Source organism: Bufo bufo, chromosome 2 (assembly GCF_905171765.1).
Source record: "Bufo bufo chromosome 2, aBufBuf1.1, whole genome shotgun sequence".
Classification (NCBI taxonomy): Eukaryota; Metazoa; Chordata; class Amphibia; order Anura; family Bufonidae; genus Bufo; species Bufo bufo.
This window is the reverse complement of record NC_053390.1, coordinates 767,799,356-767,822,014: the sequence shown is the minus strand read 5'-3', so window position 1 is coordinate 767,822,014 and position 22,659 is coordinate 767,799,356. Positions and strand designations below refer to the sequence as shown.

The following is a 22,659-nucleotide window of genomic DNA, read 5'->3' as shown; positions in this document are numbered from 1 at the left end:
CTAAGGTCACCAATACACAGATCAATTCATAGCCAAGCTAGCTACTGCACAGCGTCAATACCTGCACATGTAGCTCTGCCCTTTAACTACTGATTTGTACATTGAGATATTGATATACATGATATACCATCATGTTCTGTACCATATGCCTGCTGCCGCCACCATCATTCCACTGCCGCTGTCTGCCTTTCTATCATCATGTTCCATACCCCATGGCTACTGCTGCTGCCATCATGCCACTGCTGCTGCCTGCCTGCCTATCATCATAGGCAGTCAGACAGTGTATAGCTGCCGCCTCCGCAGCTGCTACTCTCCCTACTGTCACATCCATAACCCCTACTGCCAATACCATTACCGCTACACAGCTGCCACTACTACTACTACAGCCACTACTACTGCTGCTACTAGTGCAACCGCATGCCACTATTATCCTATCCTTTCTACATCCACACTGTACTACTGCTGCTACCAAATTAAAGGTCAAATTCTTCCAGGCTTGTTCAGTACAAGCAACTGTTTCTTCTGACAATTAAGGCTACTTTCACACTAGCGTAATTATTTTTCGGTATTGAGATCCATCATAGGGTCTCAATACTGGAAAAAAACACTTCCGTTTTGTCCCCATTCGTTGTCAATGGGGACAAAACACAATGCTCCAAAATACATTCCGTTCCGTTTTCATACCAGAGGGAAAACCGCAGCATGCTGCAGTTTGCTTTCCGTCCTGGGATGCGGGGCAAAACAAATCCGTCATGACCCACAATGCAAGTCAATGGGGACGGATCAGTTTCCTCTGACACGATCTGACACAATAGAAAATGGATCTGTCCCCCATTGACTTTCAATGGAGTTCATGACGGATCAGTTTTGGGTATGTTAACATAATACAACCGGATCCATTCATAATGGATGCAGATTGTTGTATTATCAGTAATGGAAGCATTTTTGCTGAACCCTCCCGGATCCAGCAAAAACGCTAGTGTGAAAGTAGCCTAAGACTTGTGGATGCATAGATATGGTCAGGCACATCCTTTTTGGATGCTTGTGCAGAACAAGCCACTGTTATTCATGATATTAAGATGTGTTTGTGTATAAACAGGGGCATGCATCTGCCCCAGTTGAGGCATAATATTTGGAAGCTTGATCCCCCAACAAGCCACTGTTTTTTCCCCCATAACACTGTGTGTGTTTAAACATTTGCACTCAATGAGGGACAATGTTTCGGGGCTTTCTAATATAAAAAAGCAGAACACCTGTGATGACATGGTGTATTTTTAAACACACTGTTTGTTAATACCGTCAAGCATGCATTTACCCATAGCTATATATGTCAGTGGCACTCTGACATTAATTACTATTGCTGTCATTGCGTTCATGAGCTTAAAAGGAGTCCTTTGTAAAAAAAAATATATATATATATATATATATGAGTCCTAGGAGATCTCAGAGTTTCATATGCCCATTTTCAGGCCAATTAGAGCATATTTAATTTGTGTAGAACGTCAGACTTCAATCAAATTTGTTGGAAAAGTTCAGCGAATTGGACACAAAATGAATTTCAAGAAGTCTGCTGATCTCTAGTTGGGTCATCTCAAACATTGATGTTATAGAGGTAGAGCACCACACACTGTTATTGCCAGTGCCAGCAAGGACTGGTAAGTCGTAGCCAAATAATAGAGAATTGTGGCACACAGCTTTTTTTGTCTGCAGTTTATGACATTTATTAGTGTTACATCACATGGGATTTATGATCCAGTTACATTTCAGAAGAAAATTAGTCACATTCTCTAGATTTGGCGACCAAACGTTTCGGCTTATCAAGGCGCTGGATCACTAGCCACAACACAAGAAGTCACACTAAGATAATAGACCCGTTGAGGAAGGCCTTGATAAGCCGAAACATTCGGTCGCCAAATCTAGTGAATGTGACTAATTTTCTTCTGAAATGTAACTGGATCATAAATCCCATGTGATGTAACACTAATAAATGTCATAAACTGCAGACAAAAGCTGTGTGTCGCAATTCTCTATTATCTCAAACATCGATGGCAGACATCTCTAGGATATGCCATCAACGCCAGATAGGTGCAGGTCCCACCTCTTGGACTTGCTCCTAACTCTGGAATGGTGTGCCCCAAAGTGAAGAGAAGAGTACACCGCGCATGCGTGACTTGTTCTTCGTTCATCACTATGGGAATTGAGCAAATGTGCTCTGCTATTTTCAGAAGTTGAACAGCAACGAATGGAGAGCGCAGCGCAAAAGCGTGGCCACCACTCCATTCACTGCTATGGCACCGCTAAAATAGCCCATCCAGCACTTGGCTATTTTCAGAACCCCCGTTGCGATGAACAGAGGGTGGCTGCGCATTTCGGTTGCTTTCCTTTCGCTTTGGGGGGGGCCCGTTCTGGAGATAAGAACTGGTCCCACCTATCTGACATTGATGGTTTATCCTAGCGATATGCTATTAATGTCTGAGATGAGTCAACCCCTTTAAGCAATATACACTCAGAGACATCTATTCTCTCTCTTCTTTCTTCTCTAGCCCATATTGGCTTGGTAAAGGAAATCTGCGTATAACAATGTTCTACTTGGAAATGCAAATGACTCCTCATATTCATGTTCCCAGTTATTTGTGTAACCTGCAGCCATTAACATAATAGGCTCTATGATTCTTCTTAATCAGCCATTTCAGCTTATAGCTTTCAAAACGTCTCTTTTTCGACTAGTTGTTTGTAGATTCCTGTTTGCTGATCTCTAATTGGGTAACAATAAAATCACATTACAGTCTCTCCTGATATATAACGATGCCATGCTTTGACTGTGAACGGAGCACAGAGCTACTGGCTTCAGGATCACAGGAGGTTATGGGAGAGATTGCTCAGCACCAGTACTTCCTATGTCAGTCTTCAACCCCTGCGCGGTGGAGTGAGATCACGAGGCACATGCCTCTACCTGCATCTCTGGCCTTCCGTGCACCAGAAACTAAAATGTATGCTAGCCAGGGGGCAGGTGTGGACTTGAGTTATCTTCTACACTAGTTTCTGGTGTAAATGATGGTTTTTCCATTGGATAGTGGAGGCTCCGCCCCTCCCACTAAGCCCTGCCTTCTTTTTCACACCACTTTAGAAGAGTGTTGAGATGTGCAAAAAGTTGCAATTATGACGCAAATATGATGTGCACTGTAATTTGCAACTTTACTATGCGGCAAAAGTGGTGGAGAAGTCTTCGTAAATCTCCCCTTATGGGTTTAGTCTATAGTATTGAGCCTCAACCTACCAGGACGGACTTGTAAGGATGATACTCACATGATATATGAATCTGTCACAACTTCCCACATACTTAGTGCGAAGAATAGGAAATGCTACTTGATGGATTCCATCAGTGTCGGACTGGGGTTCCTTGGGCCCTCCAGAGGAAATTATTCTCAGGGCCCAACCTCTACATGATCAATGATGACTAATAGGTTTTGAATCAAATAAATAGGCCCTAGGGGGAAGTAATTCATTCCAAAGGCAGCTCAATTTTTTTTTTCTTTTCTTCTGGACCTTTGAGGTCCACTACTGAATCAGAGCCCGGGCCCACCAGAGGATCCTCTGGTACTCTGGTGGGCCAGTCTGACCCTGGATTCCATGACTGAACCATTTATACCCAAATTTAAGTCAACAGGGTATGTTGGATGCTATTATCTGTAGTAAAACAGATCCGGCAATGCATCTTGATTCCGCTATTAACAAATGTGTGCACAGGCTCCGACTAGTATTTTTTAAAATTTTACTATTTTTTTAAATTTAAAAATCCCATCCTGCATCAGGTTTGGGGATCAATTTTCTATAGACAAGGAGAAGCTTTCTATAGTCTACCAGACTGATTGTGTTAAAAAAAACGTGAAGTACAAAACAGAAACAATAATAAGATCGGCTAACCTGCTTGTTGATGGTTTTATACTGTATATTACATAGATATACAGATATATCTCTCCGTACCTTAGATTCAATGTAGTTAAAGGGGTTCTCCAGGCATTTCATCTAATTAACGTTTAGTGCTAATCCATGGAGGGAAGTTCTGCGGCATAGTACTTACCCTCTCTCACGCCATTGCGGGCTCTTCAGCCTGGGTCCTGGATGTGACGGAAAAGAAGGGACCACATCCGGTGGTGACCCAGGATGAAGAGCCTGCAGTGTGTGCTAGTGCAGTGGAGATGGCTGCATCGGGGGAGCAAGAGAGGATGCACCACTAGTACTATGCAAAAGTAAAGAGCTTCCCTCCATAGGTTACCACCATACATGAATTAGATAAAGGGCCTGAAGAACCCATGCTAGCAAAACCCTTAAGAGATTGTAATTTACAACACAACCACTGGGTGGCCACGCACAGACACAGACAGGATAGACATCTTGTGACATACTATCACATAATCATGTTTTTTCTTTTTAAAGCTGGTCACACGTCCAGGGATATGTGCAGCCAAGAGGAAAGGTAATGACAGGTCTGTAATAATATGCTAAAAATATGTGTTGCTACATGAACCTGGAAACCATAGAAGCAATGAAGTGGTTTTCACCTGAAATCACCATGATAAAAAAAATGATGGCAAGAAATGATAGTGATGGCGGAAAAAGTCACAAAGCAGGTAAAGCAGGAACCTTGTGTACCTTTAAGGCATGTTATATAGCAGGCGGAACTGTGTTTGTCTGGTAAATCAGAAATGAGTCTTGGGTACATGTGTTAGCTTTCTTCTACATAGGACTGCTCGCGCTCGTCCATCTGCTGCATTAACATGATATGTGAAATATAAAGCCACAAATAGATAATAAATGCAGCCCTGCTACCTGTATACATGACCCTAAATAATACTGCAACAAAGGATGCACATACCATAGGAGCAGTTCACACTGGACAAAAGCTTTGAGGCACATGAGAGGAGCACAGCCTGTTCCTTCCACATGTGTAGTGTGAGCCATACAGCCCTCTGCTCAACCCCCACAGTATGAGCAAATATGTGAGCCACCCTCATCTCCACCAGGGGGCAAGAAAGGAAAGAGTGGGCTGTCTTGTAGAGGAAGGCGACCCAACACATAAAGGGGTGGATAGATAGATAGATAGATAGATAGATATGGGATAGATAGATAGATAGCTATGGGATATATATATATATAAATAGCAAATACCGCAGCAGCACAGTCAGACAGTGTGCACTGGGTGCAATTCCTCACAGAGGCCGGCTTCTCCTCCACGATATATATACTTTCCAAAGAATGAGGTAGCACTTCCAGATTTACGTGGCAGGGTGACGACCCCAAAAACTTTATTCCCAGCAACGTTTCGGCCTACTCAATGAGGCCTTTGACAAAGGCTTGATAAAGGCCTCATTGAGCAGGCCGAAACGTTGCCGGATTAAAGTCTATTGGGGTCTTCACCCTGTCACCTTAAAGCTGGAAGTGCTGCCTCATCATTTTGTTAAGTATATATATATATATATATATATTGTTTGCTGTATTATTGCCGGATAGCTTGTACCTGCGATTTGTCTCTGGAGGTGCTGTTCCATTTTTTGGATATATATATATATATATAAAGATAGATATTAGATAGATAGATTGATAGATATAGATAGATAGAGACAGTGATAGAGAGAGATAAAGAGATAGATAGATAGATAGATACTGAAAATAGATATTATATTATATTAGATAAATGGATACGAGATAGAAAGAGAGCGTGATAGAGAGAGAGAGAGAGATAGATAGTAATCATTCACATCATGTTTCCAAGGGGCTCACAATCTAATTTTCACATCTCGGACACATCACATGGGATTTGTGACTCTTAAATTTTGGATGTTAAAACTTTCTAAAATTACTATATTATCTACAATAAATCTTCTCCCAGAAGCTTCTATTATATTTTTCTTAAATTAGTTTTCTAACTTTTTTATACTGGTGACTATCCTCTGGATAGGTCATCAGTATCTGATCTGTGGGTGTCTGACACCTGGGACCCCCGCTGATCAGCTGTTTGAGAAGGCACCAGCACTTCTGTGACCCAGTGACGTCACACTCATCGGTCAGGTGGCCTAGGCACAGCTCAGTCCTAGTCAAGTGAATGGGGCTGAGTGCGATACCAAGCACAGCTCCTATACAATGTACTGCACTGCACTTTGCTCAAACAGCTGATCAGTAAGAGTCCAAGGTGCCGGACCCCCACCGATCAGACACTGATCAGGTCATCAGTATAAAAAAGTTGGAGAATCCCTTTAACATAAAACTAATTGCCCCTTCCCCAGCAACACAGAAGATAGTTCTTCTAAATATAAATATAGGGGGACAAAAAAAAAAAAAGATAAATTGCAGAAACAGATTCAGCATTATGTCCAATGGGGTTTAAACCCATACAATTCCACAAACACAGTGACACCTAGTGGTATATCACAATAACAGCACTCAAATAAAAAAGGGGATAGATCTGTGGATGAATCAGAACTCTGATAAGCAGACTGATCTCTGCATACATTTATACGATATATTAGACATATTCTCCTCAGTTACAGGTTCTTCATGTACCTTTGAGTAATAAGTCCTTCAAGATTCAAGTTCCAGAGACAGAAAAAAAATAAAAATAATTCATATCAGACACATGAATGATCAAGGAGTCATGGTAGCTTTATAGCTCCTCTTGGTTGCTAATTTTCAGGAAATACTGAATTGCTTAAAGGGGTTGTCCCACAAAAAAATATTCTACAGTTTTCAAACCAGCACCTGGATCTGAATACTTTTGTAATTGCATGTAATTAAAAATTTTGCATAGCCATTGAGTTATTTAGTAAAATGTGTCTGTATAGCGCCACCTGATGTTTGTTTTTTCTTATTTCTTTGACCTGCTCACTGAGATGGCCGCACATGCTCAGTTCCATCCTTCAACTGCCTCCTGAGCTGTGATAGGGAGAGCTGAGACACGCCCCCTGAGCTGTGATAGGAAGAGCTGAGACACGCCTCCTGAGCTGTGATAGGGAGAGCTGAGACACGCCCCCCTGAGCTGTGATAGTAAGAGCTGAGACACGCCTCCTGAGCTGTGATAGGGAGAGCTGAGACTTATCTGCAGCAGAGAAGACACTCCCTTTGAGCTGTCAGCTTGATATTAATCTAGCAGAGCAATGAATGGGGAGATCTCGGGATCCATGTGAGGTACAGGGCCGGTTCTAGCTTTGTTAGAAAGAGAATGTCATTTCCTATATGATGTCTGATTTTCATTTTTTACATTAATCATAGGATAACCCCTTTAAATAGTGATCCCCTAACATACTGTAATATTATACATTGTGTCTATGAAAACAGGAACCTTTTGTTGACAATGAGGAATCCATTTGTAGTTGCCAATAGGCATTTTTTGTATTTGGTTGCTAATATTCTAGAAGGATTGCTTAAATAGTAATTTAATTTAATGCAGGACATTTGGGACAGTCTGCAGGACATTTGGGACAGTCTGTCACCTTACTATATGAATAGGATGCAGATTACAAGAGACAGGCCCGGTAGATTTAAAGGCTACGGACATTCTATTGATTTTTTTATATGACGCATCTATTTTGTGCAAAAATTTTTTTTATTTTGGTTTTAATTGAAAATGCTGCTTCCTTTGGCTTCAGTAGTGTGCAGTTAGTATATTCCACTATTCAGCAAGCTGCAAAATGCCGTTCTGTCCTTTATCCATCTTCAGTGGCTCGGACCTTTCCTGAAGCTGATCTCAGATCCGATTTCAATTATGCTTATTTTAGTTGTTATTTTTAAGATTTGAACTTCATTCAGTTTCAGGAGAGTGGGGCTGCAGACAGGACCATCAGAGAGCTCGTCTGACAGATTTAGCACACAAGGGCATTCTGCAGCTGGCCGTGCAGTGGAATACATGCAGGCTGCAGAATCCAAACAAAGCACAATTTTTAATTAACCCCATTTAGAATAATGTTTTAGCGCAAACTGCTTTCAAGTTTAAAAAATGGATGCAAAGTGTCCCAAAGCCTTTAAGCAGCCTTGAGGCTGGCAGGAGTAATTCCAGTGATAACGGATCATAGAAGAGCGTGTTAAGTAATGCATTAATTCCAAAGGCAAGGTAAAATATAAAGGGATTGTCTGAGATCATATAAAATTGAGGCAAAGGTATATAATAAGGAAAGAAGCATTACTTAGATATTTAGCCCCCCCACCACTTTCCCATTATCTGGGCTGCAATACTGACATCATGTGACCAGTAATCTGCTGAGGCCAGAGATTGGCTGCAGCCCAGTAAGACCAGAGAGAGCTGGACCAGCGAGGGATTCAACAGGTAAGTAATGCATTTTTTGCTATTTTATATTGTTTTACAACAATTATAATCTCAGACAGCCCATTATTATCCTTCAAGTACATATGAAAGCATTTAAAGGGGTTGTCAGATTAGAAGCAGACTTTGTCTGGTTAATACAGATCAACTCTATTAAAGGGGTTAACTTTGAATTTGGTATTGATGACCTATCTGCAGGATAGGTCATCAATATCCGATCAGTTGGGGTTCGTCTTGCGGCACTGCCAATGATCAGCTGTTTGAGGAGCTCCAGTAAGTGCTAATGCCTCCTCACCAAGCACACCTCTATACCTTGCATAATGAAAGGGACTGAGTTGCATGTAGGCCACGTGACTGAAGTATGATGATGTCACTTGCCTAGGAAGAGGCCTAAATGCTCATGGAGTGCCGTGGACTCCTGAGAGCTCTTTTGGGGTCTCCTGTCTGAAAGTGGCTGGGGTGTCCTTGGTGGTGGAGATGTGGGTGCCCTAGATGGTGAAGATGTGCAGGAGAACAGTGCTGGCAGATGATGGAGCAATGACCAGGCCTGACTTGATTATAACAAAGATCAGTCTCTTTACGGAGGATGATGGGTGTCACAGTGCAATTGCAAGTAATAGGCACAGTTCTGAGGCATATCACAGGGCAAGGTTTTACAAAAGGCTGTATATAGGAGGTGGCAATGCTGTCCTCCTCCCTGAATTTCTTTCTGGCAATCTTTCCAAATTGACCAGAGACGTGTAATCACCCTCAATGTTTCTCTGCAATGCCCAGTCTATGGGGTGCAGTCCTACAGTAGATCAGATGACTAGTCCATCTCAAAATTATGGAGGGCGCCTGAAGCTGTTAACCCTTTTCATATGCATTAAAGTCTACTGCTATAAACCTGCATTTACCTTACAGTCTCGGTCCAGCACAGCCTTAATTTGGTCCTCATCCTTCTGTAAATATTCAGTAGTTCCTTCCCTTAGAGGATAATCCTTGGCAAGGTTGCTTTCCCGCATGTTTCCACTCTCAGGAATGGTGTTTTCCTAGATGATGCTTCTCTTTTGGCCTACTTTTTAACCAGTACACACAAAGAGGTCTTTATTCTACCTTTGCTTGCTAGGAACTCTATAATCTACAAGCCAGGGGGCTGGGCCAGACTGTCTTCCGCCAACCAACTAAGGCCTGCCAGTTTAACACATTCCTGCCTATACACAACCAATTTGGATTACATAGAGCATCATGAAATACATTAACTATTAAGTAGCTTTAGCAGTGAATCAATGGGTCACTGCACTATAGGGAAAAATGTAATGATCTGTTATACATATATATATTTATTTTTTATTTTTTGTTTTTTTGTTTGGTTTAAAAAAAAAAACTTTTCCTATCTTTAAGTTGTCAAAATATAGTTTTTTTTTTTATTATAATGGCCTAATATGACTTGTTCATTAATGCATGAACATGGAAATAGTCTGATGAACTCTCAATATATTGTCCATACATAATATATTGGTGTGTTCATCGATGGGCTCCCTTTAGTTAGTAGGGTCCCGAACGATGCTTGGACCCCCAGTGATCACCTGTATTCTGCAAGTGGAACATGGCAACAAGTGTTCAATTTCTCTGCAGCACCACCACAGGAGAAATGAAGTATTACACAATTCCTATAGAAATGAAAGGGCTATCTGTGTCCTATGGATAGAAAATAGCTGCTGTCCACACTGGTTTAGGTGCCAGGTACAGAACATCTTCTCTCTATTAAAGAGGACCTATCACCTCTCCCGACATGTCTGTTTTTGGAACTACTTCCTTTCCAACGGAATAGCAATTTGGAAGCATCAAATTATTTAACTGTATGTCGTGCTGTACCTCTGTGGTTCCTCCTGTAAATTTAAGAATAAATTGCCAACTTGGCGTTACCATTCTCCTTGACAAAGGGGTGTGTCTCAGCACAGTCGGTCAGAACTGATTGGACAATGTTAGACTGTGGAGGCACACACCACCAACTGGTAATTTACTCAAACTTCTAGTAGGAATAATAGAGGAACGACACAACATAGAGCCATTGAATGGAACTGTAATTTCATGTGACAATCATCTACTAAAAGAGAGTTGTCAGGAGATGTGACGTAATAATGGATGGGCTAAACCAGACAATCCTGATTCATAGGACACCATTATGCACTACTACATAGAGACACATAAGTATAAGAGATCAGTCAACAGCAGCTTACTGACAGTTTTTAAGTAGCAACAGCAGATTTGTTTCCCCTAAACAAAGGTAATGGATATGCCCTGCATAGATGGCAGACTCACTGGTAACGTTAGGTAGAGCTTCACTTTTCTGTAAGTGTTTTTATTTTTATTTAATTTTTTTAACTAAATATTTTTTACAAACAGAAACCTCACCCTCAGGGGAAAAGTAAAACTTTCTACTATCCTGTGTATAGAATGGGATGGCATAGGATCTCTGATTGATTGTTGGCTGATTGAATGCAGTATAGATTGCAAGCTTCTGAGACTCACAGCCAGCATGAGGCCCCCTGTCATCCCATCAGATCGGATTATAATGATCACTTCTTATGGATTAAAATCAGTGAAAAAGATAAATAAAAATTTACTCTGTTTTCACATTTTGCGGTTTTCTCTGTTTTCACGGCTTTTGACTTGACTGTCACAAAACTGTGACAAAAATTAAAAAGTTTTGCAAAGCAGCGACGTCTTTGCTGTAAAAACCGCAATATGACAGCAGCATGTGAACACTGCCTTAGGGTATTATCCTGTTATTCATTTATATAGCACCAGCTCACATCAGCTCTCGTCCTCCTTGGGGCTCCCTCTCTAAATTCTGAATTAAACTACATACTGTAGATATGTTTTTGGAGTACCCGGTGGAAACCCACAGGAAGAACTTACAAACTGCATGCAGATGCCTATGGTCAGATCCAAACCCAGGACTTTAAAGGGATTGTCTGCAGATGCCTATGGTCAGATCCAAACCCAGGACTTTAAAGGGATTGTCTGCAGATGCCTATGGTCAGATCCAAACCCAGGACTTTAAAGGGATTGTCTGCAGATGCCTATGGTCCGTCAGATCCAAACCCAGGACTTTAAAGGGATTGTCTGCAGATGCCTATGGTCAGATCCAAACCCAGGACTTTAAAGGGGTTGTCTCACTTCAGCAAATGGCATTTATTATGTAGAGAAAGTTACTACAGGGCACTTACTAATGTATTTGTGATTGTCCATATTGCCTCCTGTGCTGGCTGGATTCATTTTTCCATCACATTATACTCTACAGGGGTTTTGACCACCGCTGTACCGCAGACTCGAGATGTCCAGGGCGAGTGCTGCTGCGCCTGCGTGTCTATGCGCACTCCTACAGTCCTGGCCACCGGAGAGGCCAGTACTTTTTTCTAAAGTAAGCAAGCACGACCATCGCTGCCGGATTGCAGGGTGGCCGTAACCCCGGGAAACGATCAGCGTACAATGTGATGGATAAATGAATCCAGCCGGCAAAGGAGACAATATGGACAATCACAATACATTAGGAAGTGCCTTGTATTCACTTTCTCTACATAATAAATGCCACTTGCTGATGTGAGACGACCCCTTTAAGGCAACAGTGCCGCTGAGCCTCTATTCAGCATTTGTGATTTTATTTTTGCCTTTTTGACTTTTTTATTGCCTTAGTTTTTACGTTACTCCAGTCCTTTAATGTAATTCAAGAACATCCAAAATGTTTTAAAAATAAATGTATCCATGTCAGAATCCACTGTATAGAAAGAATTAGAACTTGAATCTTCATGTCACGAGAGGACAACTTCTTATGCCACACATGTATACCGTATATGCCTGATTTAGCAATCTGTATGCCAGGGCCGGCCACTTGCATTGGCATTTGCACAAGGAGCTAGCTGTGCCCTGACAACACAGCCTCCTATATAAAGTGGAGGGGTTTATATAAGCTAGTATGAGCAGTCTATGGGTAAGGGTGGGCTGTCTACCAGGTAATCCCCACTGTCATGTATGGAGACCCTCAGGCTGGGGCGTGTGCCCTCGTGTACTATGCACGTGTCTATGTGTACTGTAAGGAGACAGGGACATGTATTTCCCTGCACATATACATCCCTAACCTGAGGGAGAGACTTACTAAATCCTATCTGCCCTAATTCTAGATGTAGCAGAGCTGTGTCATGTGCTTTACTAACTTGTATATGACTGATATTTCGTGTGGACTGCAGAGAATGAACATCTGTATGACAAGTTCAGCTCTGCTACATACGTACTTACAAGCATTGAGATAACGGTTGGTTATTTGTACACCTTACGACCTGATTTGTAAAGTTAAGCAGATTTATGTCACGTGTGGTCAAAGAAATGCAGGTTCCAGGTCACTATTGTAATATAAAGTGCATATCATGCTCCCCGGTGAGCGGGATGAAAAACAAGACAAAAACAAAAAAACAATTTAGCTCTGCTACATCTGGATGTAGTGTAGTACTGTGCTTGTTTTATTATTTATGTATCATCATAAACTTCCATATGTAATACAGCGGAATTAATCCATAGTGTATGACCGGACCCCATATTTAGAAGGGTCCCCACTACTTTACCCCTCTGTCAGTAGCAGTAGCCATCCATCTCTCGTATGACCGGACCCAATATTTAGAAGGCTCCCCACCACTTCACCCCCCGTCAGTAACAGTAGCCATCCATCTCTGGTATGACCGGACCCAATATTTGGAAGGGTCCCCACTACTTTACCCCTCTGTCAGTAGCAGTAGCCATCCATTTCTCGTATTACCGGACCCGATATTTGGAAGGCTCCCCACCACTTCACCCCCTTGTCAGTAGCAGTAGCCATCCATCTCTCGTATGACCCGACCTGATATTTGGAAGGCTCCCCACCACTTCACCCCCGTCAGTAGCAGTAGACATCCATCTCTCGTATGACCAGACCCCATATTTGGAAGGCTCCCCACCACTTCACCCCTTGTCAGTAGCAGTAGCCATCCATCTCTCGTATGACCCGACCTGATATTTGGAAGGCTCCCCACCACTTCACCCCCGTCAGTAGCAGTAGACATCCATCTCTCGTATGACCAGACCCCATATTTGGAAGGCTCCCCACCACTTCACCCCTTGTCAGTAGCAGTAGCCATCCATCTCTTGTATGACCGGACCCGATATTTGGAAGGCTCCCCACCACTTCACCCCCCGTCAGTAGCAGTAGCCATCCATCTCTCGTATGACCGGACCCAATATTTGGAAGGCTCCCCACCACTTCACCCCCGTCAGTAGCAGTAGACATCCATCTCTCGTATGACCAGACCCCATATTTGGAAGGCTCCCCACCACTTCACCCCTTGTCAGTAGCAGTAGCCATCCATCTCTTGTATGACCGGACCCGATATTTGGAAGGCTCCCCACCACTTCACCCCCCGTCAGTAGCAGTAGCCATCCATCTCTCGTATGACTGGACCCAATATTTGGAAGGCTCCCCACCACTTCACCCCTTGTCAGTAGCAGTAGCCATCCATCTCTCGTATGACCGGACCCGATATTTGGAAGGCTCCCCACCACTTCACCCCCCGTCAGTAGCAGTAGCCATCCATCTCTCGTATGACCGGACCCGATATTTGGAAGGTTCCCCACCACTTCACCCCCCTCAGTAGCAGTAGACATCCATCTAAAGGAACCTGACTTGTGGTAAATACTTCCACACATGTGAGCCATGTTGATACCATGCAGCTGTGCGGGGGGCACGCTCCCAGGGTGGCGACAGAACACATTTGGAGATACAGGTGCTATAGGACGCCTGCCATCAATCCAGTTCACATACTTTTCATCACTTTCCAAAAGTGAGTCGCGCAGGCAGCCTAGTGAATATTCATCGCCCCCCGCTCATTTCATCATACACAATCACACTTTACTATCCTACAAGTTTAAGTCCTTGTCATAAGATGTCTTGGTACCAACTTTACAGTTACTTCATAGTCTGGAAGAAATGACTCTGAATAATCAAAAAGACTCAAAGCAAGAAACAAATCAATCAAAATTGTAAGAACGTTTGACTCTGAGACTTAACTTTACTTCAGTCCTTTAGAAAGTCCCCATCACTGAAACATTGTGACCGAACCTAACATTCCTCTAGTTCCTTCTAGAACCCAGTGACAGGGTTATAGACAATAGTAGGCACGACCGGGGCTGACGGAGAGTCTGGACCATGCATAGTGCAGGTCAGAGGATCCGTGAGAGCCTATATGGCAGTCTATAGGGGAAGGGTGGAAGGACTTACCTCTGTGCGAGACTGCAGTCTCTTGTTCAGCTCATAGACGCGATACTCTGGCTGCACCATGTATGGAGTATGCCTTCTGTAGAAAGGACCAAAGGGAGAAGAATAGAAAGGGTCATGCTGAGTGCTGGACATCTTCTGTTTTGTTTCCAGAGAATCAGAGTAGCAACAGCATCCATATAGAGCTCATGGGCTGTGTGCTCTCCCCAGCACAAACTAGCAGCCTGCAAGCACAGATCACACTGCCGGGGAAGTGCTTGGAAAGCCCTCTATGGCAAGACACAGAGAGAAAGCGAGGGAGAGATTGGAGAGCGAGAGAGAAAGGGAGAGAGAGAGGGAGAGCACCAGAGCGAGAGAGGCTGGATAGCTTCAGGCTACACTGCCTGTTTTTAAAGAAGCAGTATGCCAATAGGGCGACTTCCTGTCCGCACAGGCACCGCAAAAACTATTTCTTCTCATTTCATCTGGCAAAGTCCCACAGGGGACCCGGACACTTCTAATGCTCTGCATCCAGTCTATTTCTATTATTATTCCTTCTATGGAGGTGTGTGATTTATTATTAGAAATAAAATCATAAATAATAATAATAATAATAATATATATTTTTTATAATATTATAAATAAATAAAAAAAAGAGGAAGAGTGTAAATTAAAGCAAAAATAAGAATAAAATGCAGATTTTTTGCAGTCATTTTTCAGCGTGAAAGAGTTTTTTGCTGAGAAATTTTGATGGAAAGTTTCAAATCATCTATATTCTATCTATCTATCTATCTATCTATCTATCTATCTATCTATCTCTCATTCTCATATCTATCTGTCTATCTATCTATCTATCTAATATCTATCTAATACCTATCTATCTGTCTGTCTATCTATCTAATATCTATCTATCTATCTATCTATCTATCTAATATCTATCTATCTATCTATCTATCTTTGTATCTATCTATCTATCTATCTATCTATCTATCTATCTATCTATCTATCTATCAAGCAATCAATCTATCTTACATTATTATATGGATCTTTCCATTGTATATCTTCCTATGTTTCTTTCTTCTTTCTCTGAAAAGGATAGTGTATATACAGGTGAAAAATTTCCAAAAGATCACCTCTTTTAGAAGACAACCCCTTATCTAGACTAGATTTACTGTGATAGATCTTAATTTTCATTCTTTATTATGCATACTGGCCATCTACTTTCAGAGGACCGCACAGCTAGAAGTCCATTTCCACTTAAAAGATAGATAGATAGATCATAAATAGAAATATATACAATAGATAGACATAATAAGTACAAGACAGATATGAGATAGATAGATAGATAGATAGATAGATATGATAGATAGATAGATAGATAGATAGATAGATAGATAGATAGATAGATAGATAGATAGGAGTTACCTTGGAGGGCATCTTTAAGGTGTGTAAGTTTGGTTGAGGTATATTTTTGCTTTTTTTGTATTGCCTCTGCGTTGTGACGTTATCTATCTATCTATCTATCTATCTCATCTATCTATCTCATCTATCTATCTATAGATGAGATAGAGCTTTCACTTCATGGATAAATAAAAGATAGATAGATAGATAAACATCACAACGCAGAGGCAATACAAAACCCCCCTCAGAAGAAAAAAACAAGAATATACCTCAACCATACTTACACAACTTCAAGATGCCCTCCAAGATAACTCCTTCTGGGAACTATGGAACCACCTGGGCACAGATAGAAAGGGCGAAATCCAGAGGACGATACACAAGTACAAAGAGGAGTATATTAGCGCCTGGAGGAACGACATAAGAACATCCCAGAAGCTGACAGTATATCAGAGCCTGCAGAGGGAGTACAAACTGGCCCCACATCTGGAGAAACTCCCCAATCCAAAAGACCGACAGATCCTGAGCCGGTACAGACTGAGCACCCACAGCCTGCTCATTGAATCCGGGCGTCACCGACAGAGGTACATGCCCAGGGAAAGCAGACTGTGCCAGCAGTGCGACCAGGAGGCCGTGGAGGATGAGGCTCATTTCCTGCTGCGGTGCCCCAAATACTCAGCAGTGAGGGATACTCACTTCAGGAGACTGTCTGATCTCTGCCCAGACTTCATCTCCATGGAGGAGGAAGAGAGACTCTCCATACTGCTGGGGAAGTGGAGAACACAGCGGCCACAGCAGCACAATATATTACTGCCTGCTATAGACTGAGAGGAGCCTGATATATCATGGTCTCCTATACCCCCACCCTGTATATGTCTCAATCCCCCAACCCTACCCAATTATTTCCCACTTGCTTTGGCAATTCTAAAATGTATTTAGTCCTGCCAATAAAGCTTATTTGATTTGATTTGAAAGATAGATACTGGATAGAAAGATAGATACTGGATAGATAGAGAGATAGATAGATAGAGGATCACACAGCTAGAAGACCAATTTACATTTCAATGCAATTTTGGGTAGTCATCTCAAAGAGCTTTCACTTCATGGATAAATAAAAGATAGATAGATAGATAGATAGATAGATAACGTCACAACGCAGAGGCAATACAAAACCCTCCTCAGAAGAAAAAAGCAAGAATATACCTCAACCAAACATACACAGCTTCAAGATGACCTCCAATATAACTCCTTCTGGGAACTATGGAACCACCTGGGCACATATGAGAAGAAAAACAACCTCCATATTCAGAACAGCAACATGTGGCTCCAGTATTTCAGAGACCTCTACAGAGACATCCCAAAAGAAGAACGTAAACCCAGACCAAGAACAAATGAGGTCAAAACTGAAGAGCATGGAAGAGATACTTAAAGATTTCTAAAACCCGCTAGACTCACCCATAACACTGCAGGAGATATCAGAGAGAATATCAACCATAAGAGGTAAGAAAGCCAACGGCACAGATGGCATCCCACACAAAATGATTAAGTACAGCCCACCAGCAATACGGGCAGCCATAGCAAAACTGTACAACATTGTGCTAAGCGCTGGCTACTTCCCCCAAGCCTGAAACCATAACCCCAATACACAAGAGCAGGGACAGGTATGACCCTGCCAACTACCGAGGGATATGTGTCAGAAGCAACTGACACTATTTAACAGTATCCTGGGGAAACTATTTAACAGTATCCTGAACCAGAGAATCCTTGGCTTTCTCACCCAGCACAATGTACTCAGTAAAAGCCAAGCAGGGTTCATGCCAAACCACTGCACCACAGACCACATCTACACCCTGCACCGCCTCATCCAGAGCCATGTCCACAACACAAAGCAGGAAAAGATATACGCTTGTTTCGTGGACTTCAAAAAGGACTTTGACTCGGTGTGGCACCCAGGATTTCTCCTGAAGCTATTGGAGAGCGGAATAGGAGGAAAGACATATGACGTCATCAAAAGCTCCTACACCGAGAACCGATGCAGGGTGAAGGTAAATAGGAAAAGAACGGCTTACTTCCAGCAGAGCCGAGGAGTCAGACAGGGCTGCAGCCTCAGTCCAACTCTCTTTAACATTTACATCAACGAGCTGGCAGCGCCTCTGGAGCCTTCCTCAACACCAGGTCTCATCCTCCATGACACTGAGGTGAAATTTCTCCTGTATGCGGATGACCTTCTCCTACTATCACCAACTGAGAAAGATCTCCAAGACCAGCTAGTCATTCTGGAGAAATTCAGCATCACATGGGCCCTTCCCATCAATTTAAAAAAGACCAACACTGTGGTGTTCCAGAGAAGAAAAACAAAGTCAGCCAGGCCCCCAACCATCACGCTACACAACCACCCTCTTACAGCCACCAACAGGTACACCTACCTGAGCCTGATAATTGACCAAACTGGGAGCTTCAAATCAGCCATTGAGGATCTGAAATACAAAGCATGCAAGACATTCTACATGATCAGAAGACGACTGTACCACCTCAAAGCACCCAAGAGGATCTGGCTTAAAATCTTTGACTCCATCATTGCACCAATCCTCCTGTATGGCAGTGAAGTCTGGGGCCCTCACACGTACCCCGACTGGTCAAGATGGGATTCCAGCCCAACAGAAATATTCCACCTGGAATTCTGTAGGCATCTCCTCCAGGTCCATCTGAGCACCTCTAACAGTGCCTGTCAAGGGGAGCTGGGCAGATTCCCTCTACACTTTACAATCCAGAAGAGGGCACTATCATTCTGGGGCCATCTACATGGTAGTAGTGAAGGTTCCCATCACCATAAAGCCTTGCTACACCAAGCCAAAGCCCCAAGATCAACTTACTGAAACCCAGCCCGACCAGAAAATTACCCAACACCACCTCACAAAAGCTGGCCAAATATTCAAACGTATTGGCGAAAGGTCTTCGATTTTCTAAGAGCATAGTCCCTAATATCCCTTCGATATAAACCGGAAGTTGCCATCCTAGGGTGTTTTACATCATCAATCAGGGAAAAGGAAAAAAAAAGGGTCTGGATAAGAGGCCTTATGGCGGCAAAAGTTATCATTTCGAGAGAGTGGGGAGCAAATAGAGCACCTAGTATTAGGAAATGGAAAAACCTTCTGGCAAGGATTGAGAGATACGAGATATATGCGGCGGGTCCTGTATGAGCTGCCGGCCAAAGAGGGGACAGGGTGAGGGGGAGGACTGAAGCAACCACTGGCATGTCCACCGATATGACCATCATGGGGGGGGGGCATGGTTGTTAAGTATGGATGGACAGTGGGAGATACGAGTCCAATGTAATAGTGTACCGAACAGGGAGTTTGTTATATTAGCATAGACGATGTATGATGTATTAGATTTGTATTTTTCTTACTGTTTAAAGTGACATATAACTTATTATATCTGTTATATCAGATGTGTATGTAAGGATGTACTCGGACTTGTTACTGTCAAATTCTCTTGTAACCTAGAGTTGTAATGGGAAAAAAATGTAATAAATAAATTTAATTTAAAAAAAACTTACTGAAACCCAGCCCGACCAGAAAATCACCCCACACCACCTCACAAAAGCTGGGATCAAGAACACAGTAAACAAGAGACAAGAGGAATACGTCAGTGAATGGAGGAAGGAGGTGAGAGCATCCCAGAAGCTGACGGTGTACCAGAGCCTGCAGAGAGACTACAAACTGGTCCCATATCTGGAGAAACTACGGAACCCCAGAGACCGGAAAATCCTGAGCCGCTACAGACTGAGCGCCCACAGCCTGGCCGTCTAATCCGGACAGCATCGACAGAGCTACATGCCTAGAGAAAGCAGACTGTGCCAGCAGTGCCACCTGGAGGCGGTGGAGGATGAGGCCCACTTCCTAATATACTACCCCAAATACTCAGCAGTGAGGGACTTTAGGAGACTCTCTGATCTCTGCCCATACTTCAGCTCCATGGAGGAGGAAGAGAGGAGCGTGATATGCCATGGACTCCTATACCCTGACCCGGAGTTTGTCCGCACCCCTTCCCCCTCTGTCATGATAAGCCACGGACTCCTATACACCGACCCCGGATGTGTCCCCATTCCTCAACCCCCTATTTCCCACATGCTTTGGCAATACTTATGTATAATTTTAGACCTGCCAATAAAGCTTGATTGATAGATAGATAGATAGATAGATAGATAGATAGATAGATATGAGAATGATAGATAGATAGATAGATAGATAGATAGATAGACAGATGATAAATAGATTAGATAGATAGATAGATAGATAGATAGATATGAGAATGATAGATAGATAGATAGATAGATAAATAAATATGAGAATGATAGATAGATAGATAGATAGATAGATATTAGATAGATAGATAGATAGATATTAGATAGATAGATAGATAGATAGATAGATATTAGATAGATAGATAGATAGATAGATAGATATTAGATAGATAGATAGATAGATATTAGATAGATAGATAGATAGATAGATAGACAGATGATAAATAGATTAGACAGATAGATAGATAGATAGATAGATAGATATGAGAATGATAGATAGATATGAAAATGATAGATAGATAGATAGATAGATAGATAGATAGATAGATAGATAATAGATAGATAGATAGATAGATAGATAGATATGGATATATAGATGGATAGATATATAGATATTAGATAGATAGATAGATAGATAGATAGATAGATAGATAGATAGATAGCCCTCCAACCAATTGTCAGTTGACTGTTCAGCCAAAAACCCCAACATGCCCTAAATAAAGCACAAGTAAATGGGGTGATAGAGAGCTGCAAAGAGCGATACATAGAGGAATGGAGAAGCAAAATAAACACCTCCCAGAAACTCACCGTATATCAATCACTGCAAAGAGACTACACCATGGCGCCCTACCTGGAGTAGATACCCCACCCCAAACACAGACAGACCCTGACCCTGTACAGACTGAGCGCCCACAGCCTGGAGATGGAGACGGGCGGCACAGGCAGACATACAGGCTGTGTGTCAGGGGGCCCTGGAGGATGAGGCCCACTTCCTGCTACACTGCAGCAAATACTCACCCCTACAGGCTACGGTACTTACCTCCAGAGACTCTACACTCACATCCCAGATTTCACCTCCATAGATCAGTGGAGGAAACTCCACATCCTACTGGGGGAAGAGGAGTCCACTGTGGAGATCGCTGACCAATATGTTTCTACCTGTCACCAACTGAGAGTAAGATGAGACACCATGGACTATTATACCCCCATACTGCCCCTTTAACCCAACATCCACCCTCTTTAATTCCCACATAAACAAAAAACCTCCACAATACCTAGTATTTCTTTTGCTTTGGCAATGCTAAATGTTTTACTTGGACATGCCAATAGAGCTTTTTTGAATAGATAGAAAGATAGATAGATATGAGAATGAGATATAGGTAGATAAATATATGATAGATAGATGTCCACTTTACTTTTCATTGCACTTTAGTAATCTCAAAGAGAGTTCACTTTATGGATAGACTAAAGATAGAAATATAGATAGATAGATATGATAATGATAGATAGATAGATAGATAGATAGATAGATAGATAGATAGGTAGATAGATAGATAGATATGAGATAGATAGATAGATAGATAGATAGATAGATAGATAGATAGATAGATATGAGATAGATAGATAGAAATATTAAATAGTTAGAAAGGTGACATGAGATGGATAATAGACAGACAGGTTAGATAGACGGATAATAGATAGTGGAGATCAGTAAATCAATTTGAAATTAATCTGATTCATTACAAATTTCACAAAAATGTGTCTGCTGAACAAATCCGAAGGTTTTTTGGTTTTGCGATTTCTTTGAATCGCATAACAACTGCTCTCAGCACCATTTTACGTTAAGCCTGATTGGCTGGGAGGCTGACAGACAGCCTGGAGCAGCCAATCAGGATGCAGTCTGCAGGCAGCCTTCAGTTATGTAGCAGTCACAGGCCACTCATGCAGTGTGACAGGGGCACTACAGGAAGTGAACAGGGAGAGATTAGGGAGATAGAATTGGGTAGATTTCAAGAAATTTGATCAGGGAAATCTTTGAGGGTCACCCCGTTGTGTGTTTAATACAGCTGCTGCTGATAGATAGTTCCGTGTTAGGCTACTTTCACACTGGCGTTTTGACTTTCCGTTTCTGAGATCCGTTCAGGGCTCTCACAAGCGGTCCAAAACGGATCAGTTTTGCCCTAATGCATTCTGAATGGAAAGGGATCCGCTCAGAATGCATCAGTTTGCCTCCAATCAGTCACCATTCCGCTCTGGAGGCGGACACCAAAACTCTGCCTGCAGGTGCGTTCCCACATTTTGACGTACTATTACATCATTGTGATCGGACGGGCACCTGGAGCGGTGTGCGCCCAATCGCTGCAGGGGCCCGGCAGTCCCTGGTAGCCAGGCCCCTGCTGTATCCTCTGGCATCGCTGTACAAGCCGAGGCCAGCGGAATAACCCCTTCTATGCCGCAATCAGCGCTGACCGTGGCATAGAGGGGATTTGCGGCGGGTGAGAGGGAGACCACTGCTGTGGCGGGGACCCGATGGGTGAGAAGGCAGCCTGATGCCGTGCAGTGGCTGCCCAGTGCCCTGCACGGCATCGGGACCTG

General features: G+C 42.6%; 1 protein-coding gene across 4 annotated transcripts in view; it reads right to left on the bottom strand.

Moving 5' to 3' along the window:
• The window catches only part of LDB2 (LIM domain binding 2), a 405,114-nt gene extending 390,146 nt beyond the window's left edge, over positions 1-14,968 (bottom strand). For all 4 annotated transcript variants that reach the window (XM_040419061.1, XM_040419062.1, XM_040419064.1 and 1 more), the window contains exon 1: positions 14,604-14,968. In XM_040419061.1, coding sequence (XP_040274995.1) covers positions 14,604-14,735 — 132 coding nt within the window. In that variant the 5' untranslated portion in view covers positions 14,736-14,968. The remainder of the gene's footprint in view (positions 1-14,603) is intronic.
• Between the last annotated feature and the right edge of the window lie 7,691 nt (positions 14,969-22,659).